General features: G+C 41.1%; 3 protein-coding genes across 4 annotated transcripts; 1 reads left to right on the top strand and 2 right to left on the bottom strand.

Annotated features, from left to right (window-relative positions):
- Positions 1 to 256: 256 nt before the first annotated feature.
- slc1a6 (solute carrier family 1 member 6) lies at positions 257 to 10035 on the top strand (the record flags this gene model as incomplete). Its single annotated transcript, XM_079998757.1, has 10 exons — positions 257 to 554; positions 1021 to 1158; positions 4322 to 4529; positions 5434 to 5476; positions 5593 to 5718; positions 6673 to 6857; positions 7646 to 7879; positions 8343 to 8537; positions 8871 to 9005; positions 9837 to 10035. Exons 1-10 carry the CDS (start codon positions 296 to 298, stop codon positions 10033 to 10035), a joined length of 1722 nt encoding a protein of 573 aa, XP_079854883.1. The 5' UTR covers positions 257 to 295.
- A 2766-nt stretch (positions 10036 to 12801) lies between these two features.
- Positions 12802 to 16506, bottom strand: ccl44 (chemokine (C-C motif) ligand 44). Its single transcript, XM_079997858.1, has 4 exons — positions 16371 to 16506; positions 15307 to 15436; positions 14445 to 14592; positions 12802 to 14342 (listed from the first exon to the last, which is right to left on the bottom strand). Exons 1-4 carry the CDS (start codon positions 16432 to 16434, stop codon positions 14304 to 14306), a joined length of 381 nt encoding a protein of 126 aa, XP_079853984.1. The 5' UTR covers positions 16435 to 16506; the 3' UTR covers positions 12802 to 14303.
- A 249-nt stretch (positions 16507 to 16755) lies between these two features.
- Positions 16756 to 26391, bottom strand: pole4 (polymerase (DNA-directed), epsilon 4, accessory subunit). Of its 2 annotated transcripts, XR_013844299.1 has the most exons (6): positions 26133 to 26391; positions 25709 to 25793; positions 25393 to 25434; positions 23766 to 23873; positions 18745 to 18939; positions 16756 to 16827 (listed from the first exon to the last, which is right to left on the bottom strand). XR_013844299.1 is itself a non-coding variant. In XM_080006139.1 (4 exons), the coding sequence occupies exons 1-4, from the start codon at positions 26376 to 26378 to the stop codon at positions 23860 to 23862; spliced, it is 387 nt and encodes a 128-aa protein (XP_079862265.1). In that variant the 5' UTR covers positions 26379 to 26391; the 3' UTR covers positions 23583 to 23859. The 2 variants fall into 2 exon arrangements, 1 of the variants encoding a protein (XP_079862265.1); XM_080006139.1 differs by lacking the exons at positions 16756 to 16827; positions 18745 to 18939 and having other exon boundaries at positions 23583 to 23873.
- Between the last annotated feature and the right edge of the window lie 46 nt (positions 26392 to 26437).

Raw genomic sequence — 26437 nt, 5'->3', positions numbered from 1 at the left:
TACACTGTGGCTCTGTGACTTCATTCTGATTGGTAATAACTGGCAGTTATTTCTAAATAATGACCTGACTATTAATAATGACCACATGCTCTAACTAACGTGAGCTAGTGGTAACAACATGTGACCCTACATAGAAAAAATACAATGTATCATACAATATTAAAAATAAAAAAAATGTGAGCTTTAGAACTGACTGGCTGCTCATCATCTCAACTTAACATATCTGTTTTGCTCCCTTTCCTCCCCCGTAGTTTCCCACGAGGCCTGTCTCCTGGACCAGGTTCTGGAGCTTATTATGAATGAGAAGCCTCCGACCAGCGCCAGTCTCTTCTTGAACGAGGACGCAGACAAGCCGCCGCTGCCGGAGCGGGGAGGAGGAGGAGGAGGAGGAGGAAGAGGAGGAGCAGGAGGCCTGAGGAGGAGGCTGCACCGAGCCATGGAGAGGAGGAGCAGCAGCGTGAAGGAGCGCATCAGCTCCATCACCAGGGAGAGTGTCAGGGCCTTCTTTAGGAGGAACCTCTTTGTCCTGTTCACCATGGCAGCCGTCGCACTGGGTCAGTGGCTGGGATGGTGATGATGATAATAATGATAATAATAATAATAATAATAATAATAATAATAATAAAGCTAACTAGACCTTGAAGATTCACACTCATTCCTCAGCGAATGATTTTCAATCATTATTTCTCTAGAATTATTAGTCTTAATAGTCTAAATATTACTCCAGGTCATTCTCAGGTAATTCTCAAATAACCCTCATTCTAGTTGAGGGGCCTTTTCCTCAGCGACAGATTATTATAATTTTTATATTTTTGGTCTTGAATTCATTTAATCTTCAAAAAATTCTCTATGGTGCTTGTAATAAAAAAATTAAATACGCCGTTCCTTGCTCAAACAGATTAAACAGATATGATGAAGAAGTAGTTGAAAATTGTTGGTGGCTGTTCCGTTTCCCACAGATTTTTACGTTATGTTTTTTTTATCCCACTTTTATGTGTGTGTGTGTTTGCGCGTGCGCAGGTGTGATTTTGGGCTTCGGGCTGCGTCCATACAACCTGTCCCTGAGGGAGGTAAAGTACTTGTCCTTCCCTGGAGAACTCCTGATGAGGATGCTGCAGATGCTGGTGCTGCCGCTCATCGTGTCCAGTCTGGTCACAGGTAGAACACAACAAGTACTCAAAGCTTTTTTTGCAGTGAAAGTACAAATACCGTGACACAAAATTGCTTAAAAAAAACAAAAAAAAAACAAAAAACATTTAACAGTTTGTCTAGAATCCATTGGAGCCATTGTGCAATGCTAAATGTTTTCTATTATTGTTCGTAAACATAAAATTCAAGTTTGAGTACGTAAATTATTCTTTATTTGCAGGCGTAATTTAGAAATTTGGTCCTGTAAAAGTCAGGGAATTTCAACGTTTTCCAACGTATCGATGCAAAACAGAACGTCTGCTGCCTGCATAATGAACACAATGTGGAACTTGGAACTTTATGGTTTTAAAATAAATGTGTGAATAACATTTTACACCTTGGGAGGATTGCACCGTCAGGATTCATTTAATTATCACTTTCTGCACAAGGCTTGAAAAAAAACAAAAAACCCCACCAAAAAATAGAAACAAAAAACATCCAGACACCATCATCAACACATTAAAGGCGGTTGGATTGGATTGGTTGGATTGCTGCAAAAACAACAAGTAAAATCTTGGTATTTGGGCCTTGTTTCCTCTAATATACATTAAACAGTGAAATAATCCCACTGCACACCACTATCCTGTCAAAAGAAAATGTCAGAAACATGTAGAACTGTGCTTATTATTTTGGTCTACTAATAGTGATCCAAGACTCACAAATGATTAGTTCCTAGCGAACAAATCTTGTAAATTACTTGGGAGTCGGGACCTACTCTGGAAAAAGAGTGAGTGAACTAAAAATAATGACTGAGGACTAAATTAAAGTCCAAGGCAACAAAAAAAAGGAGAGCTCATATTGAATTTGACTGATTTTCACTTTGCATAGTCTAAAGGTTTCGTTAGAATTCCATTCACGACTGAGAGCCAAACAACTCTTTAGAATTTTTCACAGTGCATTACACCAAACCAAGCTGAACCAAACAAATCACGAGTAGGAAAATGGAACCACTCATGTTACTGAATGACCGGCCACAAACCAAATGTCGAAAAACTGTGAAACCTTTTATCGCTATGAGTAGTCGACACTTTCATAGTGAAACCTGTTGAAACAAAGAGCTGTTACTCTGGCTGGCACTACATTACATCACATTTACATTTATTCATTTAGCAGACGCTTTTGTCCAAAGGGACTTACATTACCTGAAAGGATAGAAACAATCAAAGCATACATCGACCATTGGAGCAACCTCAAACTTAAGTGCATGGGCACCTGTTTCTTAATTCAGCCAGATACAAGTGCAAGATGCTGTAAGGAATCAGAAGTGTCGTTAGTATATATTTTTTGTATGTAGTGCAATATGATAAGTTCTCATGTTAGTGCTTTATATCAAAATTACAACTTAAAAGCTAGTCAACATCAACAACTCATGTGTTAGTGTATTGTCAATACTATTGACTAATATTCCTCAACAGAAACAAGAATAGTTAGTCATAGTTAAGAAAGGATCAGGTATTCAGGTGTTCCTGAAAGAGCAGGGTCTTCTTCTTCTTCTTCTTCTTCTTCTTCTTCTTCTTCTTCTTCTTCTTCTTCAGCTGTTTCTTGAAGGTTGTGAGTGTCTGGGGCACCGCTGAGGCACCACACTTGAGAAGAGTCTGGATTGGGAACTCATTCCACGCATTGAAGGCACCACCAGCCGTCACTTATTTGCAGACCACAGAGAGCGGGTTGGGGCATAACGCCTGATGCATGACGCAATGTTTGCGGGTGCAGATCCAGTGAGTGCCCTCTAGGCCAGCATCAAGGATTGGAACTTGATGCTGGCAGCTACAGGGAGCCAGTGGAGAGAGATGAAATGAGGCTTGACCTGTGCACGCTTTGGCTCGTTGAAAACATGGCACCCTGCTGCATTCTGAATCATCTGCAGAGGTGTAATACTGCGCGCTGGTCGACCAGCCAGGAGAGTGCTGCAGTAGTCTAGTCGTGAGATGACAAGTTCCTGGACAAGGATCTGTGCCAAGTGCTCTGTCAGGTACGGTCCCGTTTTCCTGATGTTGTACAGAGTGAATCTGCAGGATTGGGAGATAGAGTAAATTTGATCAGAGAAAGATACAGTAGCTGGTCGTCAATCACTACCCCAAGATTTCGAGCAGACTTGGATGGTATTAATGATGACGAGCCGAGCGGAACATTTTTGTGGTGTTGAATGCTTGGTCTTACAGGGATGATGAGGAGGTCTGTCTGGGAGAGATTCAGTTGGATGTGGCGTTCATGCATCCAGACAGAGATGTCTGCGAGGCATGCCGTGATTCTCGCTGAGACAGTGGTATCCCCTGGAGGAAAGGAGAGGTGAAGCTTGGTGTCATCAACGTAGCAGTGGTAGGAGAAACCCTGCGACCTGATGACCGGTCCCCGTGAGGAGGTGTACAGTGAGAAGAGAACAGGGCCAAGCACAGATCCCGGTGGGACACAGATCTTGACCTGGTGTAACTTGGACACCTCTCCCTTCCACGACACACTGACCCGAGGGGTAAGACTCTCAGCAGCAGTCTCATTTGAGCTTTTGAAGCCAGGCTGGTTCGGATCCAACAGGTTGTTTTGTGTGAGAAAGAGATTAGCTTGTTTAAATAGAGCATGTTCAAGTGTTTTGGATAATAGCAGAAAAGAGACAGGTCTGTAATTCTCTACTTGGGATGGGTTTAGTGATTGTTTCTTGAGCAGTTCAGTTACTTGAGCCTGCTTAAATTTGTCTGGGGATGTTCCTGTCATCAGTGATGTGTTGATAATGTGTATGAGTGAGAGTACGAGGGTGGGAGAAATTGCCTGCAGAAGGTGAGAGGGGATAGGGACAAAGGGACAGGTAGCAGGGTGGCTGGAGAGGAGGTTAGATATGTCAGCGTCAGAAAGGGGGGAGAAAGAAAGAAGAGAGTCTGGAGGTGCTGGAGGGTTAGGTATGAGAGAGGGGGTGGAAGGAATTGGCTGCTGATAGCCACCACCTTGGCTTCAAAGAAGGTGGCAAAGTCATCAACAGTCAGGGTAGAGAGAGGTGGAGAGTGTGAAGGGTTGAGGCGAGTTTTGAAAGTTGAGAACAGTTTACCTCCTACAATACATACATCAATACATCCTAACTTTATTTAATCACTATTACATGTACACGTATTAAGATTGCTCATTGTTCCGGTCACTGCTGCAGGTATCTCCTCTCTGGACAGCAAGGCATCAGGGAAGATGGGGATGCGTGCCGTCGTCTACTACATGGTGACCACGCTGATCGCAGTGTTTATCGGCATCGTCATGGTGATGATCATCCGACCGGGGAAAGGCAGCAGGGACAGCCCCGCAGCCGCTGTAGGGAGCATAGAGCCGGTGCAGGCGGCCGACGCCTTCCTGGACCTCATCAGGTGACGGGATAATGAGAATATATCATTCTGAATATTCAGAAGCTGTTATGGAGGTGTTTATTAAATGTTTATTGGGTTTTGTTTTAGCCTTTTTGGTTTCCAGTTGTATTTTATTGGTTATCATTTGGTTTAGGTTTAGGTTTATTGTACATTTCTTTTTAGATTTAGGATGAGGAATAGGGTTAGGGGTCAGGGGCTAGTGTTGGGGTTAGGGTTAGGGTTATCTAGGGTTCTCGATCTAAAGCAGCAAATAGGTACGATTTGACTTAATATGTTCCATAAAGTGAAGTTAATCAGTTTAAATTATTTGAGTGATAGTTGTGGAGGCTTTCTTTTTCACCCCAATGTCAAAATACTAACATCTTCGGAGGTAGTAAACCCAACTGCTGTATTTTTCTAAGCAGATGATAAACAAAGGCACACACACAGATGTAAAAAACATACCTGCTTACTTTGATTCTACTTTGACGTGTGATTTCATATGGCAATTGAAAACAATGTGATAATATTATATTAGATTAGATTAGATTAGATTAGATTAGATATTTTATTCATCAATGGAGGGAAATTGCGGTGTTACAGCAGAATAAATAGGCAATAAAAAATTTAATGCTAAAAATAGAAAATAGAAAAAGTAAAAAATAAATCTAAATATAAAGCCATAAACCAGTAAACCTCTGTATAAACAATTTGAAGTGTAAAAGCAGGGAATTCAGCACGCATGCATAAATATATGACCTATAACCCTATGTATTTTATGTACATTATGGTTATAAGCAGAGTGGATAGAAACAGTGAAAATACATTCAATGGTAATTACGATTGCGTTTATCAGTGCTGGTGCATCAATACAAGGATATAAGAACACCAAGTCTAATCTGTTTTTAATTGTATTTTATTTTAGGAACATGTTTCCTCCTAACCTGGTGGAGGCGTGCTTCAAGCAGGTCAGCTCACCATCTTTCCCCTTCAATAACATTAACTTTTGATTTAATTTCATCCAAATTCATGACGTCCTAATGAGGCCTGTTTGAGTTTGTTTTCCCCTCGTTTTTTCTGACAGTATAAGACGGTGTACAAGAAAACGTTGAGCATCAGGAATGTGAGCGTGGAGCTGAATGCTACCGACACTCCCAACGCTACGGAGTCCGTCACCGTCAACCTGAGCAGGGTGCTGCACAACATGCAGGTGGGAGGGTAGAATCCATCGGATATCCTTTGAGATATGAGATGTATGAGATTTTCATCCAACTTTTTTACTCACTAGTTGGGACTAAATTTGGTTAAAGATATCAAGGGTAATGTTATATCAACATTAACTGCTGTAAATTAAATATAAATATTTATTATATACTGAATGAATGGTATATTGAGATTCAAGATTCAAGAGGTTATTTGTCACATACATATACATACGGTCATATATATATGCAGTGAAATGTCATGACACCCAGTGATTACGCTCTATAAGCTGTAAAAATACTAAAAATATTAAAATCTGCGTAATCAACACGAGGCTCTGCCGCAGGCGGCCGCAACGGGAGGCGCCACAATCGCAATTCTGGATTCTATAAATATATAATAGAATTAATTGTCTGTGTTGTTTTAAATATACATTTAAATCCTCTTATATTAAACTTACCTTAACTTACCTCCAGTACTAACCTCATAATGTACTAATTAACATTATTAAATCCTTAATATCTCCCTCTATTTATCTGTGTGTGTGAGACAGAGAGAGAGATAGAAAGAGAGAGGGAGAGACATTGTGCCTTTTATTCACACATATAAACACCATTCTAGTTTATTGCTTATTTTTAGGCTTATTCCTTATTTAACATGCCTTTTTTTTTATTCCTATTTTGTTCTGATGTGAGCTGCTGTAACACTGCAATTTCCCTTGATTTTTCTATCTACCTTTAAAACATGAGAGTTATACAGAGCAGTTCGATTTTGTATTTTTTTTAAAAACAATAAAACACAGGGAAAAATCAATGATATAGTTATTGTTAAATATTAGAAATAATCCATTCAGTAGCATGCATATGTGACCAAGGTTAAACGTAAAATCAATGACACTACAAATTAATCGATAACTCCCTTTTCTGTTTCATTATCTTAAAATTTGCCTTTGGCCCGGCAGGAGAGCGTAATGGAGAGTATCCCGGTGGCGGGCTCCTCCAGCGGCGTCAACGCTCTGGGGCTGGTGGTGTTCTCCATGTGCTTCGGCCTGGTGATCGGCAGCATGAAGCAGCAGGGCCAGGCGCTGCGGGACTTCTTCGACAGCCTCAACGAAGCCATCATGAGGCTGGTGGCCGTCATCATCTGGTCAGTGAAGACAAAAATGTCCTCAAACGATGACAAAAAAATAAAAGATCTCTACTCTACTAGTGCTGCTTATTCCGACAGAAGATGTAGCTGTGACTGTGATATACAGTGAAACCAGTAACTATATTATTAAATTACATAATGTAATGTAATGTAAAAGGATTTCATAAAAACGCTTATGTACCGACAGAAACACATTTTGTGAATATTAGATTATAATGAATATTAAATCCAGTTGGCTCAATTAATTAATTAAGAGTTAATTATTTTTTCACATTACACGGTTCTGTGGAATACTCGATTCTGATTGGTCCATAGTGATAAAATCATTGTTACAATCAGAGTAATGACCACTGATCTCTTAATAATGGCCGATGCCACGGCAGGTACTTAAAAAAAAACTGTCTCCCAAAATTTCGAGAAATTTTGGAGGTATCTATATTTTTCTTATATTTTTTGTGCTTCTGGCAGCTATAATTGACAAAATGATCAATCTTTTAGCTGAGTTTGTGCTGATATTTCAGATTATAATCATTATACAAAGATGTTGGTTCAATTAACACATTCTAACTTTTTATAATTATTTTAATTAATTTTCTGTTATTTTATTTATTCTCTTATTTTATTTCAAAATATGTGAAAATATCATAGTAGTATCATTTATTGTAGTTAATTTTTCCTATATATATATATATATATATATAAAGACAATTATTGTTATTATTATTATACCAGAAACAGTTGAGTTCCCGTCTCAATACCCATACTTCCCATGTCTCCTCTCCCAGGTATGCCCCAGTCGGCATCCTCTTCCTCATCGCAGGAAAGATCGTGGAGATGAAGGACCTGGCGCAGGTGGGCGGCCAGCTGGGCATGTACACTGTCTCTGTCATCGTCGGCCTACTCATCCATGGCCTCTTCGTCTTGCCTCTGCTCTACTTCCTGGTGACCAGGAAGAACCCGTACAGCTTCATCGCTGGCCTGCTGCAGGCGCTCATCACCGCCCTGGGAACCTCATCCAGGTGAAAGACACCGGTCTCCATGGACACTGTTGCTCTGGCACCTGAAATGGTGTAAAGGTCCTTTGGGTGGCAAGAGTTGCCAAAGAGAAACATTTGGTGATTAATGAGAGTAGGTAAAAATGTACTCTTAGTGTGGAGTAGTGTGTAGTACAGTATGTATGAGAGGTGCTGATTGAGTTTTTGTTTTAATAAACAACTATACGCGGATGGAGCTAGTTCTGTCAGACAACTCGACGGCCCCGTGTGCTTCCATGCCCTTATGTGTCAGCCGATTTAAGCAGCCAAGAGAGTAAGTATATATTTATAATTAGCACCGGAGAAAAACTTCTCAATTTGGTAGCGTAACATAGAAAACAACATTTTCATAGTCAACATATTAGATAAGCTTTCATAAACAGCTCATATAATTTCATATTATTTCACTCGATGTGTAATTTATCTGATGTCGTTCTGTCGTTCTTAGCTCGGCCACGCTGCCAATAACCTTCCGCTGTTTGGAGGAAAACAACCGCGTTGACAAGCGTGTGACGCGGTTTGTCCTCCCCGTCGGCGCCACCATCAACATGGACGGAACCGCACTCTACGAGGCCGTGGCGGCCATCTTCATCGCCCAGGTCAACGACATGGAGCTCAACTTTGGTCAGATACTCACCATCAGGTTAGCTTTCCACTCCTAATATCCAAAATATGCTATGATTTTTGTATTTGCCCTACTTAATCGATGAATCAGTATGGTCAAATTGGCCGGAGAGATAAACGGTTTCCATCTTTAACTCTAATGGCTGCTAAAATTTTGTATAAATAAACAAGGTGTCACTGTTTTCGTGTATCGTATTATAACACCAGCAGTGAGATGGTGGTGATTTTAAATATTTGTATGGTTCCTCATACACCCCTATCACCCTCCTGGTCCCACTAGGGACAGCACATGAGCTGTGCGTCTTTGTTTCCCTTAAATAAATGTCTCCCACCCTGCATCCCTCCCACTCAGTATCACGGCAACCGCTGCCAGCATCGGAGCAGCAGGCATCCCTCAGGCCGGGCTGGTTACCATGGTGATTGTATTGACTTCGGTGGGACTGCCCACAGGGGACATAACGCTGATCATCGCCGTGGATTGGTTCCTGTGAGTCTCCATTAAATGTCAGCTTGACGGGGATTGGTTTGAGTCTGCCTCTCTCTAAATGTCATAGCGAAGCTTCAGAGAAGCACAGAGGCACCACCATCGCAAAGGTTATCAATGCATAATGCAGGTTGTCAATATATCTATGAATATATATTTATTAGGGCTGGGGAAATATATAGCAATTAAATAATTTTTGTATAGCAATTAACTGAAATGACACAGTAGCTATTTGTTCTCACTTTGTTTTGTTTACTTTGTTAATTTGAGCTCTGCAGTTCAGAGGGGAGAGTCTGTTTTCAAGTTTAAAAGATGCCATCAAATGATATTATCTGATTTTAATTATACTTGCTTTGTGTTGACTCTACATTTTGTGGTGATTTGGTTAAAACATATTATTATTTGATAATAAGTCAGTGCTGTCAACAGGCTGAGCATACAACAGAGGGTATTTCTGCAGCTCTGCAAGTGGAGTTCAAATTCTCAACCTGCAGAGCCAATCTTTAATAATCATCAGAAAACACTGACAATAACTCAGTCCTTTCGATGATCTGTGGAATAACAAGAGCACAGCATTTATTTCATATATTGTGGCCAGCAATAATCCATTTCCCTCTTCAGAAGACAACCATGCAATGTTTTGATCAACTAAACAACTAATAATCATTGCTTCTCTAATGCTGGAGTATGCAGCCACCCATGGCTGCAAGAACACTCCGAGCCTAAAGCGCCGCCACAGCAGATGTACCCTCAACTCGGTGAAAAGCCATGAGCCCCCAGAGCAACACCCAGGAACCCCTCGATTCACAGCCCTTAATATATTTTTTCCCTCAGAGATCGCCTGCGAACAACCACCAATGTGCTCGGCGACTCGCTCGGTGCCGGCATCGTGGAACACCTCTCCCGACTAGAGCTCCAGGGTCAAGACGCCGAACTGGCAAACTCCGTCATCGAGGAGAATGAGAAGCCCTACCAGCTGATCTGCCAGGAGAACGACTCAGTGAAAGATCACAGCAGCGAGACCACCATGTGAGGTCACACTACGGCCTTTACTGAAAATATATTTTAGTGTGGAAGCGCGTTTACAACGGGCTCAGAGATTATCTCAGCGATAGGAAAGTAGTTTTTTGGCAGACTTGGCAGCCCATCAGGTTTTCCAGAGTGATACTCCAAAAAAAGTAAAGTTTGTTTTTTGTTCTCTCCCTGCAGAACAACATTCACATATTTCTTTAAATCACTAAAATCTTATTTGGAATTCTCCAAGCTGAAGATACAATCACAAGTTAGTGCAAGTTCTCTGGAAACTGGTGCAGGAGGTCCGATAAGAACTGTGGTCATTTCATTTAAGGGTTGAGATTGTTATTTCCAAAAACACGAGTCCTAACCCTTTTTTGTATAGCTACTCGGAAGACTTGGTCATAAAAAATAAGAAGATACACTCCTAGCAAAAGTTTGGACATTTTTAAATTTTCGTCCATGAAAAGGTAAAAAAAAAGGTAAAATCTCCACCGAAGCACCAGAGCTATATGCAGTGTTTAATTTGTAAATCAGGAGGTGCCGGAACACAGAGAGGTCGTCGAATAAAGTCACGGAATGTTTGCACGGAATGCACGGGGGGGAGGGGGTGGGGCTGCCTTAAGCCGTGTGACGCGGCATGGGAAGTGTCACGCATGGCAGGAAACGTAAATTAGGAAACGTAAATTTAAAAAAAATAATCATCTAAAAACTGTAGTGGAGAAAACTGCATCTAACAATTAAACTGAAGAAGAGAAGTTCGAGAGAGTCGAGGTCTGAAGATATAAGACTTTATTATCACTTGCAAGAAGTGACAACAGAATCTGAGTTGGTTTGGCAAAGAACTGCCGAGCCGCTCATGGACTCCTCCTTTTAACCTCTTTCTGTTGGTCGAGAAAGTACATCTGTATACTCAATTAGGATCCCTTCCTTCCTCCTATACGGTCAATAGTGCAAAGAAGCCATTTGAAGCCATCAGTTACAACAACAAACCTCCCGACACTCGTCCAGGCCACATTTTATGAGGGGATGTTTGCATTCACACACCTTCCCATGTCACATGGCCCACAGTCAACAAAGCACTTATTCATGTCTTTGCTGACCCCTGTCTCACACACACTTACTTCATTCATATAGCATATGGGCAAGATAACGAATGTTCTTTCTTATTTAATGGTAGAATATAATAAACATATTTCTTTTAAATGTACTAGTAAATTTCTCCCATAAAACACACTATTTCTATTTGTTTTGTTTGGAGAAACAGGGAACGAGGAGCTCGCAGCTCGAGCCACAACAGCTTGTGCGGATGTGCCGGATCCAATCAAATAGGTGCCGGACCCAATCTGGGAGCTCCCGGAGCATGTACAGCAGTATCCGACACAAATTAAGCCCTGGCTATATGGTATTACTTTGTGAAAAAATAAAAAAAAAAATATATATATATATTATTATGGTTATTAATATGTGTAAATCCATTTGGAGAATTCAGAAAAATCTCATTTAGAATCTCTAGAACTAATTTTTTCTACCTCTAACGTGACTCTAGGATGGATGGTTGGTTTGCTACTTATTACTATGAGGTCTATCTTTTCTTGGTGACTTAAATTATCAATCAATGCTTTCTTATGAGCATTTTATTTCTATTTCTATTTCTTGTTTTTAATTTTTTTAATTTATTTGTTTAATTTTGATCCTAATGCACGATCGAATCATGACTGAACTACCGCAGGAAAGTCATGCCTGTCTTTGAAATGCATTTTTGTACAATAATGGGTCATTCAAAGGGATGGGGGACATAAAGAAGTTTTTTTCAAATTAAACAATGTTTTGTTTTTTAGATAGCCTATTAATACTTGATATACTCTGCAGTGCCAACAGCTGACCCAGCAGGACAAGTCGCATGACTTTCCACCTGCCTTTATATTTCCCTCACCTCTTTTCTTTCTGTATTTTATGCCATGCAGTATAATGCTTCTGCCATGTTTTAATTAGAACAAGAAATCGCTAAGCCAATTTCCATGTGCGTTTAAAATGAAACTGTGAAGAGTATGAAAATGCTTGAACTTTATGGAGCTACATTTTGCTTTTTTGGTGTTGACAGTGTTCAGAGTGCAGTTTAGTGCTTGTAGAAGTGGAAAGGTAGTACATATAGAAAGCTTATTCTTTGGTTCTCACTTAAAAGTTTTTATTTTTGATGTGTGGATATTTGTAGGACAAGCTATTATGAGCGATCTTCATATTTTCATGGATGGCTTGAGTTTGTTTAGTTGGATTTAACATGGCTCAGGAATTAAAAAAAAGATGTCAAAGCCTTGATCTTTATTGATCTTCTTCTGTGTGTGTGTGTGTGTGTGTGTGTGTGTGTGTGTGTGTGTGTGTGTGTGTGTGTGTGTGTGTGTCCTTCCCACTAAAACCCCAGATGTCTCAGAGGGAATAGCACCCTCTAGTGGAAGGCAGTCCTCTTCAGGTGTTGGCCTATCAGTAATAGTCCTCAAAAAAAAGACAAGGAAAGATTTAAATTACTCACTCTAATCAACTTGATGCTAGAATTACAACATGGTTCCAGATGGTTTGTTTAAGTGTAGTATTTAAGTCAAAGACACAAAGAAACTATGTCTAATACTTAATTGTTAATAGGTTTCTATGCTCTAAATGGCAAATCCTACAGCAGATATGAAAGCATTTCTCAAACTTGCTCTGTAATTAACCATGTTTAATTAACCAATTCACTTCCACAGTTTTGTCTTTCTGTTCAATTAATTTATTTTATTGTTGGCAGGCTCAAACTTTACAATTGTAATAAAATATTTGCCTCGTTTGTATGAAAAACCCTTAAATTTAAACTGTGTAGTCCTTGCTTGTTCTGCAGATAAATGTAGTGGTATAAAAGATGGAGTCAAGGATGAAGTTATAATAAAAATACAATGTAATATAATGTACAAATATCTCACTTTGTACTCAACAGTACTTGTTTAAAAAGTACTAGTTACCGCTCTAAAAAGATTACAGACAATGAGTTGGTCATCATTTTAGATTAATTTATAAAAGAGTTCACTTGAACATACAGTGCAGCCTTCTACACAACGTTTCAGAAATGCTTCAGCCCTCTATTTCAACAGCCACGACACGTGGAGAAAGTCAAATGGAAAATACTTGGCAAATACTTTGGCATAGTTAAGCAACAGACGGTCAGTGTAAAAGACAATTTGATCATCTTGCGAACACATACAGTATCAAAACCTCTGGTCGTCGCCCGAGGGCCTCGAAACAACAAACCCTTCGCGCAGGTTTCAAGCCACTGTAACAGTCTGGAACGTCAGCAGAGTGTGAAAAAGATCGGGAATGCTGTGTTTTTCGTCACAACACGGCGGGGATTTCAGGGAAAAAGCCGATGTGTCGTCCTTTATTGCTTTTGGCTGTCGATTAGGGTGGAGATACAGATGAGGAGGAGGGGGAAGGATGCAGACGTGGATTTCACACACAAAAAAAGCAAAGGCTAATATTGAAAAGCTGTCCCATATCTCTTTCACACTCTTGACAAAGGATCATTTACTATGCTCTGTGCGATTTTGGGACAAATTACCGAAGATAAACACGTCACATACAAGCATTTATCTCACTGATATACAGTATTGCTATCACTGCTCATTTTCACTTGAATTTGTTTTTATTTAATTTTTTCAGTCACAACTAACAATATTGAATTCATGTTGTTGGTAAATCTATTCATAAGACCGATGAAACTCACTGGTGTGCTATCGGTTTCTAGCCCAATATATAACAGTTCAGCCACTAGAAGTAGTAGTAGTAGTAGTAGTAGTAGTAGTAGTAGTAGTAGTAGTAGTAATAGACACCTTCAGGCAGACCGGGACAACATAGTACTTCCTATGTGTTGTTTTGTCAATTCTGAAAATAATACTTTTGAGGCAGTTCCGACTATGTGTTGAGTTTACCGATAATATATATACAGTATATATACATACAGTATATATATATAAAAAACATGTGATGCAGTTTGAGTATATGCTGCTGAGTGTTTACCGCTGCCCCGGTCTGCTCCCAGGCACACGGGGAAGGTAGAACGAGACACGAGATGACAGGAGAGTCAGCGAGCTCCGTGGGGGAGGAAGAGCAGCCGCTGGAACTCTACTTGGCCTGGAGACAAGAGATAAGTATGTAAAAGTGTAAAAGAGAAGGTAGTAGTCTCACACAGATAGAACTTGATGGATACGATAAGTAGAACCTCATGACTAGGAAAATCCTTTCTCCGGGGAAACTTCTCTCTCATTCCACGTTGAAAGCTGCCCAATTGTTCTTCTTGTCCTAATAAAACCCAGAAAGAAATGTCAAAATATCAAAAACAATTAGAAACAAAAATATAAATACAGCAGGTCTCTATCCCGAAAAAGCCAGGAAATGTCCGACCTCCGACATCACGGGCAGGTTGTCGTGAGGGAGGAGCCACATCGTCCTGTGGGCCTTTGTCCTTTGTCTCTGCAGGAGCTTCCTCAGTAACCTCTTCACCTTTCGGTCCTTGGGATCCGCGCATTTCACTGCCTTCTTAGTGTAAAGACTATAAATCAGCAGCGAGGAAAAAAGAAATAACGTGTCATGCATAACCTGGAACAAAAATACAACTTGGTTCTGTGTTTCAGTGTGGAACTTGTTTCTGGTTATTGGAAAGGCTGGGCGGCGGTAAACTGAAGACTAACAATCTAACTTCAATCAATTCAGTCTGACCTCCTACTGAAAATGAACCCATCCAATTCTGATTTTTCCCGGTGCCTGTACAGTTCAATGGGTTAAGCATTGTTGGTGTATGTGTTGGTGAAGCGTGGTGCTGCAGGGGTGAAGATGTTGTCAGGGACGAGTCCAGGATCCCCCCGAGGAGAAAATATAATATCAATATCCATGGCATCCTAAATAACCGGGCTGAATAAATTGCCATGTTCCTCATTCCCCAATAAAGTGGGTTTGTCTCTGACCTAGTGGAAAACACATGTTACGCAAGGAGGCCTGTGTTGCTTAACCAAACCCTGCTGTCCTGACAGACAGCCTGAACATAGCCAGGTTCAGCCGGCTCCAAAGGTATTTTTTTGATGGCTTGTTATTCCCACATATTTCCTTCCTCACTTCCCGGGCAATTACAGCTAAGAGCCCTGCCATAACAACATGACCTGGATAGACGACAATGCCTCTCAGCCGCGGCTCTAACGAGAGGCATATTTTCCGTGTCTGCGCGTCGCTCTCCTCTTAAGCTGCAGGAGTGGATAGTTGGAATACTTGCATGATGGCTTGTATGCTGCAGTCGGGCCCCTCAGTCTGCACCTCGAACCGCAGCACGTCCTTGGTGCGCACCTTGCCCTGTGAGTACAGCATGCAGCACTGGACATCCCTCTGCATCTGCACACCCTTACCTGGGAGCGGAAGGGGGTAACAGACCAAAAAGAAAAATGTGTGATAATGCATGTTGAAAAATACTGTAAAAGGGAAGAGATAAGGCGAGATTAAGCTATTTTAGAAAAAGGGCGATAAGAGAAAAGACAAGAAATAGAGTGAAATTCCCTGCAGCTAAACCCACAGACCCCCTGGACACACACACACGCACACACACACACACACACACCGAAGCAAACACAGGGGCACACAAGAATGTCGAAAGAATTATAACCACATCCCATCATTCTGCAAAACATGCTGCCATGTCAGTGGAAGGAGACAGAGAGAGAGAGAGAGAGGGAGAGAGAGAGAGAGAGAGAGAGAGAGAGAGAGAGAAAACAGAGTGTATTGATCATGGCTTTTCCGCTTACACAATTTTGTAAACAAAAACAAAGTGCGAATGAGGCAGCAGGAGCGATGGAGAGGAGCAGCGGCGAAATGCTCCTTTGTTTTCCAAAATACCACAGATGCCTCCGTATCGAGACCTCCACTTGTATATTTACAACAGCACATCCATTTCTCTGCGCACACACACACACACACACACACACACACACACACACACACACACACACACACACACACACACACACACACACACACACACACACACACTCCCATTTTCACAACACCAGCACATCCCTCCATCATCTCGGTCAATAGAAGAAGAGCTGCGTGGCCACTCTGTTTACACCCGATTGCTGCCATTCACTGTTGCTATCCTGCTTTCCCCACTTTGCCATCACTCTGCTGCTCCACTGCCCACCTGCAGGGTGAATGTACGTACACACACACACACACACACACACACACACACACACACACACACACACACACACACACACACACACACACACACACACGACATACAGAAACACACACGTACACACTACACGTGTGGCTGTGTCCTACCTTCGACAGATGCCAGGAGAATAACAGTCAGAGAAATAACAGTCAACGTCTGCAGCACAAACATGATAGGGCTGGCAGAGAGGAGGGGAGAGGAGGAGAGGAGGAATATCTACTGTCACCTCTCCCTCTATGGCTGCCTCTCTTATATCACTCCCTCCCTCTCTCCCACTCTCTCTCGCTCTCTCTTCATGCTTCCCTTCCCACCTCACTCTCACTCACTCACTCCCTCACTCACCTCCATCTCACCCACCCGCCCTCCTTCCCTCCCTCCCTCCCTCCCTCCCTCCCTCCCTCCCTCTCACTGTTTATTCACTTCAGTCATTATCGCTTTTTTACCCCCCCCCCCCTGTCTTTTCCACCACTTTCACTCCATTTCTATTCCTTTCTTTCTTCTTCTCATCTTGTGCCATTCTCTTGGCATTGCCTGCTCCCTTCTTTGCTTTCAGCATCCGGACACCTGAAACATAAAAAAAAACACCGCTTAATGTCTAATTCCATCTCCTTTTTCTACCTTCCACGTCTACTTTCTCTCCCTCGTCGACCCCGTCCTTCCACGTGTCTCCAGCTGGAGCAATTGATGTGGCTTTGATGGGTGATATCAACAAAGGCTCAAAGTGTTTTTCAGTGGTCAGCGCTGCTATTCTGTGTTGTTTTCTATCCCTGTTTTCTGTAGCTGGTCCTTCTCTCCCCTTGATGCACTGAAGATAGACATCCAAATACCAGCCCCAATTTATAACTCTTTCATGTAGTTATGGAAACAGTACCACCTAACAAAAGCTGTGTCCAAGTCCTGCTCACAGATTAGTCCAGCAGTTGATTGATGTTCCTCTCTCAACCTGTAAAGTCCTGGAAACCCCTTCAGAAGAGCATCTTTTGGGTTAACAGACCGACAAGGACAACATCAGGTTAAATAAAATCACAGTTATCATTTACAAACCTGTAAATGTCATCATACTTGGAGAATATAATATAGGGTCTTGCCAATCTCCAATCTCCACCAATATCAGGTCCTATCTCCACCAGTATCACGACCCATCTCCGTTATTATCAGGTCCCAACTCCACCAGTTTCAGGTCCCATCTCCACCAGCATCAGCTCCCATCTCAACCAGTCTCAGGTCCCATCTCCACCAGCATCCGGTACCATCACCACCAGTTTCAGGTCCCATCTCTATCAGAATCTCTATATTGCTCTGGTTAGGAAACCTTTTGAACAGCTTTTACATCCAAGGGGCCTCCTCAACTTCTGCAAGAACATAGAATGGAAACATTGAGTTATTTTGCCCTGTATCACGCTAGTATTCTAATGCTCGGAGCATTCTTTGCAGACTGTTCCTAAACTTCCCCTTAATTATCACCTCTTTTACCAACCCACATAACTCTTTCAATTAACTCGTATTTTGTCTTGAATCCTGAAAAAAACAAAGCTATAAAAATATATTCTTCTATAGTTGCATAAAAACTAAGTTGACTGAACTGAGGTTCGCACATCATACGCACATAATACCTCATTAGACTAAATACTGGGCATTTTTCATGATGATCATGATCCAAAACTAGACAAACACTTAGAACATCGGAATGGCATTGGGGTAAATGGTGGGAAATGTACTCACATCGGACACTTAAATAGAAGTATAAACACCTTATAAAAGTAAAAGTCCTCCAATAAACGTTCTACTTAAGTAAACGTATAAGCTACTTGATACCAAATATACTTAAATATCCAAAGTAAAGGCATTGGTAAGATACCATGATCTCATGTAACTCAAGTAACTTTACAGCCCTGTTACTTCTTGCCAGAGTATGCACTCCTCCACCGTACTAAAGCTTAATAACGGCTTCTGCCAATGTGCCAAGGTGGAACTCGGCCTTGGATTGCCCTGCGTTGGTTTCTACTCTCACACCACGATAATCTTCCCCACTGGGCAAACTGTGCCTGAGCTGCGGTACTACACATGGTGGGAAATTAAAGAAATATTCAGACGACAAGGCTTCAGTGTAATCCTCTATCTGACTCTGTACATACATACCTGAGCAGTGGAAATCAAAATATGCTGCCGCATACTAAAGTGTGTGAGGTTGGGAAAAAGGTAAGCGTGTGTGTGTGTGTGTGCATGTGTGTGTGTGTGTGTGTGTGCGTGCATGTGTGTGTGTGCGTGTGTGTGTGCGTGTGTGTGTGCGCTTGAAAGTAAGGAGTTTGGGTCAGGGATACTCAGTGTTGGAATTTGACCCTTAAGAAATCAGGTTGGAATCTCTTCAGCTGCAAAAACATACCTTTCACGTGACCACAGGTCTGTTCCCGAGCCCCAATACATTTCCTGAATATCTTCTCAGCGATTAAGAAACTTCTTGTTTAAGAAATACAGACTCACCAAATACTCCAGTGACAGAGAAGGGTGCAAATGGGGCGCTGGGTGGCAAACCGATTGATTCATGGGATAAAGCACTGGGTCTCTCCAAGGGGGGTAATGAAGTCGGGATGTCGGGATGGATACCGAGGCCTTCTGCGATTGTTGGAGGGGAAGGCTCTGTCCGCTCTCGTCATCCTGTGAGCTGCAAGGGCTTTCCTAAAAGGGATTTCCAGGAGATGAGATGCGGGGGGCAGGCTTATCATCCACTATTTTAGATGGGTCTTACAGTTAAGTGCACGAGATATGCCTCAAGCTGTGTGGAATGTGATCTGGGGAACAGAACGATGCAAAATATGTTCAGTATATTGGAACGCCATTCATATTGTCCCCACGACAATACTAAAATCCATAAAAATCAAAATGCGATTCACAATGAGTAATGTGGAAAAAACAATTTTCTGATGCATGAATAATAATTGGTTATTATTACTGAAAGTGTGACTCGTAGAAGTTTGAGAATATTTTCTTTTATTTCTGTTTTCCCTTGAAGTGCTAAAAAGCCTTGGACAGAATCCGGGAACATTTTTAACAAAAAAGGGCCCTGGAGTCATGCTCATTCTTTAAGCATGCCATTCTTTCAGCAGCCCAAATGAGGACCATCAATCGCAGTGGTCTCTGATATATTGTTTACGTTCTTTCCGTGGATGCTCGACTGAACCCTTTCCTACTTCACATGGGATTTCCTTAATGGAATGTCTTTATTGACTGTGGAAATAATATTACTTCCATCTCTGCAACATGTGATTATATTTTATTAGAAAAGAGAGGTACTGCCTGTTCCCCTCTGCCAGTCCGGCATTCTTTTGCAGGGAGTTGACTGGTGTTCTGCTGGAGCTAAACATCTGCCCTTCTCAAAGCTCCTTGTTTCATTACCCATTGAAACACTAGACCCAGAAACCCATCTTAAACACATAAAAGCATTTATTTTCAGAATCCCCATCGCAAAAACTCAAGGGGTCTTGACTGTGCCTTGAGTGCGAAACTGAACACTTTTGAGGGATGGATGTGTTTAACAAAGTCTGCCAAAAACAATAGCATTCTCGATTCAAACACAAAGGCTTGATGTGATTTTCCTCAATGTCGCAAAAAAAAAAAAAAAGGCACCGTGGGAGTCTCCAAAACTACCTGGCTCGCACAAAGGCATTTAACCCTCTGACGCTGCACCATGGGCCTGTGCTCCGCTGCTGCAGTGCTCACTACATACTACAGGTCTGGTGTGTACTGTGTAGGGTCTCTTAGCTTGTGTACAACTCCAACAGCAAAGTACTACTTACAATGAAGTACTTAACAGAGTGCAGATCTCTGGCAAAGCACGGCAGTTCCCCAATTCATGTATTACTTCATTTAGATCTAGACAGAGGCCACATGGTGTCACTGGTGCTAGAACGAGTACCATACTTAAATGAAAAATTTTCCTTGGCTATGAAATGTCTGCTTAATACATTCCGAACAAAAAACGACTTATTATTTTTTTAGTACATTAAATGTGTCACTCAGATAGGGATAATAATCCGCATCATGATCTGTCCATAGCTGATAGAGCTTGATACCAATGACATAGGCAATTGTTAACCTGCGTTAAGGAGTTTGACAAAATGTAAACTCAGCCATATACTAAGCTTTTGGATGAAGCTCACCCAGCATGCTCTGGGGCAGGTAAAGGTCAGGTGAATGGATCCCAACCAGCTCCTGGAGTAACTACTGTAGTTGTAGGAAAAAGAGTCATTCAGATCCTGAGGCAGATCCAATTATGCCATATTCAACAGAAATATATCCTAGATGTATGAAGATTTCATATACTGACTAATGTACTCATATTTTAGTTGTATCACTTTAACATTGTTCTCAAAATATTTTTAGCATGCAATCCCATATCGCTAGAAATCAAGAGATGAATCGGGCATGTGAGTCTTTTGTATCATCTTCATATGTATGAAAACATAATCAATAGTGTGGTTTGGGGATGGTCTGGTTTGAGCAGCCACACCTGACCTGGATTTAGGCGATTGGGATCAGCGTGGCTGCATACCTGTTGCTCGTTGGTCGGTCTAATGAGCAGCAGGTAAAACCCCCATCCCCACACACACTCAGGAGAGGAGCCCTGTCAGGACATGTGTCTATCTGCACCTGGGCTAATTCCAGCTGGCCACTCTCTACAATAAACTAGTGTTTACAAACCCTGTCTTCTGTGTCTCCGTGCTGGAGGGCCCTGAAAACGCCAATTGGGGGGCGTGTGGTAGGCAAAGCTGCCACAAATAGCGTAACTAAAATCAAGTGTAAACCTCTTATAGCGATCGCATCTGACCGGGTTAAATTGATCACTATAAGCGGATGATTATTATAACAGATTTCTTATTCTTTTCTAATGCAGATTACCATCTAATGGTATCAATGGTTCTGCGGAGCATGACACGGGAGCACAGGGGTTTTTGTTTAGTTCAATAAGGAAACAGAGGAAAATAAATACAACTTAAATAAAAACAATGCTTTTATTTATTTCTTTTTTTTTTGAGAAATGGGAAACGGGGACTAGCAGCAGAATGGAGATCGCTCCCTCTCTGCTCTACGAATTATCAGTCTTAAATAAATTATCAACTTAAAATAATTGTCGGGTAGGATCTTTAAAGTGTTAAGTGAAATGTAAAATTGTAAAGAAATCCTTGGAGGGTGCTGCACCGGTGCTATGCATAATCCTGACGGGGCTATAGCACCGCCAAGCCTCTGCGTAGCGTCGCCACTGCAGACAGGTTACTGCGAGGCAAAGTATTATGTGAGTAAAGTGAATAAAATAGAATTACTGTCGTTTTAATTTTTTTTCCATATGTTGTCTTGTATGAAAAGATCCAAAATGAACACTGTAAGTGGACTACTTGATAACTTAAGCAAATTATTTAAACAGCAGTTGATCACTGTAACCGTGATCATTATAAGCGGTTTCCACTGTATTCAATAATACACTTAAAATACATTTAATACACAAATGTTGCTGGTTATTGTATATTGTAAACATAAGTATAAACACAGATTCTATCAACTATATGACATGTATATATTAAAAGTAGGTGACGCACAGTCATAATATTCTCAAAGAAAATATGAATATATTTCAGTAGGTATTGCAAATTATATGTCCTTCCTCGAATCTTTATTTATAAATTACATTTTTAAGATATGTGCACTGCGTAAGAATGGCCAGCACACAAATGACCAAAACAATTGCTAGAACATCCTGTGGACTAGCAAATATTGTGAGAAGGGCACATAGTAGATCAAATGTTTTACAGGGCAGTGATCACAGCTAACCAGCACATCAACACAGTTGACAGAAGTCTTTCCAGGACTCCTCGCTGGGCTTGTTTCCTTTTGCCCTGTGATAGTTGATTTATATTCTTTGTAGTCGCATTATAATCTCTTGCTCTTCCACTGTGAAATAAGTAACTCAAAACATATCCATGTTTCATTACGTTTATGTTCAAACGCCCAAGGATTATTCGTAGCCTGAGAAGGAAAACCTAGATCGACCGAGAAAGTTGTTGTAATATGATTTAACCATGATTCCACTTGTTAGGTTTTCTCAAAGCTGAAACATAATCAGGAAGCCTGACTCTGCTGAACACACTTGGTGAGACAGGCTCCTGCTCCGAATTTCTCATGGTCTTTATCAAAACCGCCCTCATGACTTTATAGGAGAAAGCAGATTTAATCCTTAACCACATCCATTTCTTGTAAACATCAAGGAGTTCATCAAAATATTATGAGGGCAACAATAAAGACTCAACCACAAGTGGTCTAGAGGGATTTCTGGTAAAGAAACATTGAATGCAACATCCCCCATGCTGGTGTGTTTATTTTTTTTTCCATCATCCTTTCATCATTATCTTCCTATTTGTTGTATTTTATGCTCTTTTGTTATCTCCTCTGCCCTTATTTCCTATTACTAGTACTATTACAATACTAGTGTTATTGAATCATTTTGTATACATACATTCCTAAAAACAATTGACAGAAGGTGGTGAAGACTTAACATATATTATCTAGATATTATGTAGACCTTTTCCTTTTTTTTTTTTACACTTAATTTTCTCAGTCTTTTTCTGACCTTGTACCTTATGGACGTCCAAGGCAAGGATGGGTGGGTGAGTTGGTGGGTGGGTGGTGGGGAGGGGTGTTTGTTGAAGAAAAGAAAGGAAAAATACTGCTGTGATTGTACACTGTGACCTGCATATGCCCTTAAATAAAAATATTAAAAAATTAAAAAAAAACGAAACATTGAATACAATGAACATATGGATTTCAAAGATGCAAACCACCTTCCTAAGACTGCATACACTGAAGATGGTGGAGTGTTATGGACACTTTCCAAAAGTGTGGGGGGAAGCAGATATCACATCTATAATGTGCAGAAAATAAGATCCAGTTCCCATCGCAGCTCTGCAACTGCATCCTTCCCGTGGGACGAGAAAGGTACTTTATGGATAAAACTTGTCTCTCAAAAATCAAGAAAAATATTTATTAGGCCGACTCTTGTATGTGTGTGTATGTGTGTGTGTGTGTGTGTGTGTGACTATAAAAACAAGATACACTTCAGGTTTAGGCGCAACATAAATAATGTCAAAGCTCTTGACATCAGCAAACTGGAGGAGATTTCAGATTTCACAGGAGTTCAACAGTGGTCACATGCAACATTTGGTTTTAATGACCGCGAAAAATTAAATAGATTTCTGTCTAAAATGTGCATTAAGCATTATTTAAGGAAATTATGATTGATGTAAACAAACTCGATCTATTTTTTCCTCACTTTTAAACATTTTATTTCACAGAATGGATAACTTCATACATATTTACAAAAAAAATGGACTGTATAATACAACACCAACTAAATAGTTTAGTACAGTATGAAAAATCTTGATGGCACATTTTAGAAAAGCATATAATAGTAATATCCAATCTGAGAATCTGAATGTAAAAAAAAAAAAAATTACCAGTAAGTTTCCACCGATTCATCTGCTTAAAATAGAAAACGTCTCTTGGGGGGTGTCGCACATTTTTGACGTTGTCTCACTCCTTAAGCAAGAATTAATCCAATGTACCTTTGAAGAAAATACACAAGAGTATGAATTATTACAAGTCAAATCCACTGAGTGCTTTACCTTTAATATAGTGATCAAAAGTTGTTTTGCTTTCAAAACTTTATTAGACCAAACTGTAATTATAGAACATATGGGCCTCTTGCAAAATGTATATAAGTTCAAAGATTGACTGGAGAAATGCTGAAAAACCAATGGGAAAAATATGCCACGTCAGTTTGGGCTGCACTGTTGAGGATAAATGATCTATGTGGTTATGCAATTATAATATTAGATTGAAACTGTAGTTGACAAACACAACACAATTGAATATTTCTGTCTCTTAGCAACATTATTTGGAGATTCCGTGAAGCCGCATTTTAACATCATCATCCCTTCTAGGGATGCAACGGTACAGTGGGCCCACGGTTCGGTATGTATCACGGTTTTTGGCCACAGTAACAGTACGGTATGTTCATATTTAAGAAAAATAAATCAATAAAATAAAAGGTAAAAAGGTATTAAAATGTTTTGTATAGTAGTCTGCCATAAATAACTTTTAATAGTGTAACGCTGTGTGCGCATGAGGGGGAGGGGGGAGACGGGGGTTTAAAGTTCATTGGTGGGCTGTCATAGTTTGCATAAGCTCATCTGATTGGAGGGAGGTGTCCAGGATAGTGGGTAATTGGCACAGGTGTCTAGGGGGCGGGTTCCGGGTGGAGAGTCACGAGTATGGAAGAAGAGGAGAGAGGGAAGTGAGGCAAGCGCCTGGTGCAAGGGGAAGCCAGTATCTGAACAGAAGTTTGTTATAATAAAAAAAAAACGGCCACAGGCATCTCAGGGCTGTATTTTCCCGACTGGACACATCAACCCCGGTGTACTGTAGTTGTGGCCTCACGGCTGGCAATAAAACCGGCTTCAGCTATACACGGCTTCCACCATGTTCCGTCTGAGTCTCCTCAATTGTGTCTGTCTGGTCGACCCAGCCAAGCGTCACAATATAATTGAAACGTAAGCTACAACTGTAATTGTTGAAATTGGTTAGTGAGATGTGTTGGTACTGTATTATATCACTTTAACGTGTTACATAACATGCATGTTTGTTCTTCAGATTCAAAACGGGTTTGATAAATAGGCAGCTCTAGGTCTCTGATAGTCATAAAATACATTTAAATTGATTTCACGCTTTACAAAAACATTTTTATGTCGTTTTATTATCGTTTCTATTGAAAAGGTTTGTGTAGCCGCATGCATTTGAGAACAAAAATAAAAGAAAATTGACCTTGTGGATTAACAAGAATTGAATAGGAAGCAGCATTTACGGAGCGCTGCACCGCACCCGTACGCTGCCAACGTGTCCAGTGGACTTCTACCACGATATCGTAATACCGCGGTTCACATGTGCGTACTGAACCGTAGCGGGCGTACCGAACGGTTCGATAACATCCCGTGTACCGTTGCATCCTTCTCATAATCATTAATTTCAACATCAAAATTTACTGTATTTCAACACCGTACAAATGAAATGAGTGACGAGACTTACCTTCAAGAAATGCAAACTCGTCTATTGCCTCTATTGCATTGTCTGTTGGCCAGGAGAGGATAAAGTGAAGAGAAAATTAATATGTACAGATGACAACGGGGCCTAAGGATCTCAAGATCATTTTGTCGGACCTTATTCATTTAGTTAATTGGGATCCCCTTTGGCTGCTACCCACCCATGGGGTCCACAATTGTTTACCATTACATGAGTGATGTTAGTTAGTGGTTAGTCACCATAAATAAATCTGTATCCTTAACACAATCACATTCAAACGGTGGAATGCATTGGCCAGTGGAGTTAGTTGACAAAAACCTACCCAAATCTTTCCTTTGCAGTGTTTTTCGCTTTCCTTGCTGGGCGTACACTAGAGCATCTTTTGCAATCATTTCAACAAACAATTCCTGCAAAGACAAGAGGGGGAAAGTAAAGGATGACTTCACCTGTTGGGGGAAACCATCCACAGGGTGTCTGCGTGGAGTGTAATACTTCAAGACACATTCCAACTTTTGGGGACAGACCCTCTCCCTTATTCAAGTAGAACGGTGCGCACTGCATTAGGTTGAAACGGGATAGGTTTCCGTGCAGCAATGCAGCCTTTAATGTTCAACACAACACTTAACTACATCGTAATATGATCTCGCATGAATATATCGCGATGTCGAGGCGTTAGCTCACTGGGCTGAAGCTTCTTCTACAGTAAATATGCTTTACTTTCTCGCCGGACTTTGGGGACAACGTACCGTGGCCTTGGCGATAATAAACACGGACTCTTGGCTTGCGAGTGACACGTCGGGGTCCGCCTTCATCAGAGCCTTGATGCGGGCCAGCGGCAGCTTGGACACGCGGCTGTGCGGGACACCCGCAACGGGGCCCAGGTGCTGGCTGCCCTCCTCCTCGGCCTCGGTCCCCCGTCCTTCCTCCTCACTGACGCACCGGTCAGGGTCCGTGTCGGTGGGTGTGACGGGTGCCGCAACCGTCGCTGCCATTTTATTAAATGTATTGTTTAACAAACAGGTGGTTAAGAATGAACACTCCTGTTTCCTAC

Source organism: Zeus faber (assembly GCF_960531495.2).
Source record: "Zeus faber genome assembly, chromosome: 1".
NCBI classification, from domain to species: domain Eukaryota; kingdom Metazoa; phylum Chordata; class Actinopteri; order Zeiformes; family Zeidae; genus Zeus; species Zeus faber.
This window is presented reverse-complemented; position numbering and strand designations above follow the sequence as displayed.

Excerpts from the sequence above, each read along its gene's own strand:
- ccl44 (XM_079997858.1), bottom strand. The coding sequence starts at position 16,434 with ATGTTTGTGCTGCAGACGTTGACTGTTATTTCTCTGACTGTTATTCTC. Across the intron at positions 15,437-16,370 it reads TCTCCTGGCATCTGTCGAAG|GTAAGGGTGTGCAGATGCAG; the intron begins GTAGGACACAGC and ends TTCCGCTCCCAG. Across the intron at positions 14,593-15,306 it reads TGCAGCATACAAGCCATCAT|TCTTTACACTAAGAAGGCAG; the intron begins GCAAGTATTCCA and ends GCTGATTTATAG.
- pole4 (XM_080006139.1), bottom strand. The coding sequence starts at position 26,378 with ATGGCAGCGACGGTTGCGGCACCCGTCACACCCACCGACACGGACCCT. Across the intron at positions 25,794-26,132 it reads TTATTATCGCCAAGGCCACG|GAATTGTTTGTTGAAATGAT; the intron begins GTACGTTGTCCC and ends TTGTCTTTGCAG. Across the intron at positions 25,435-25,708 it reads ACTGCAAAGGAAAGATTTGG|ACAATGCAATAGAGGCAATA; the intron begins GTAGGTTTTTGT and ends CCTGGCCAACAG.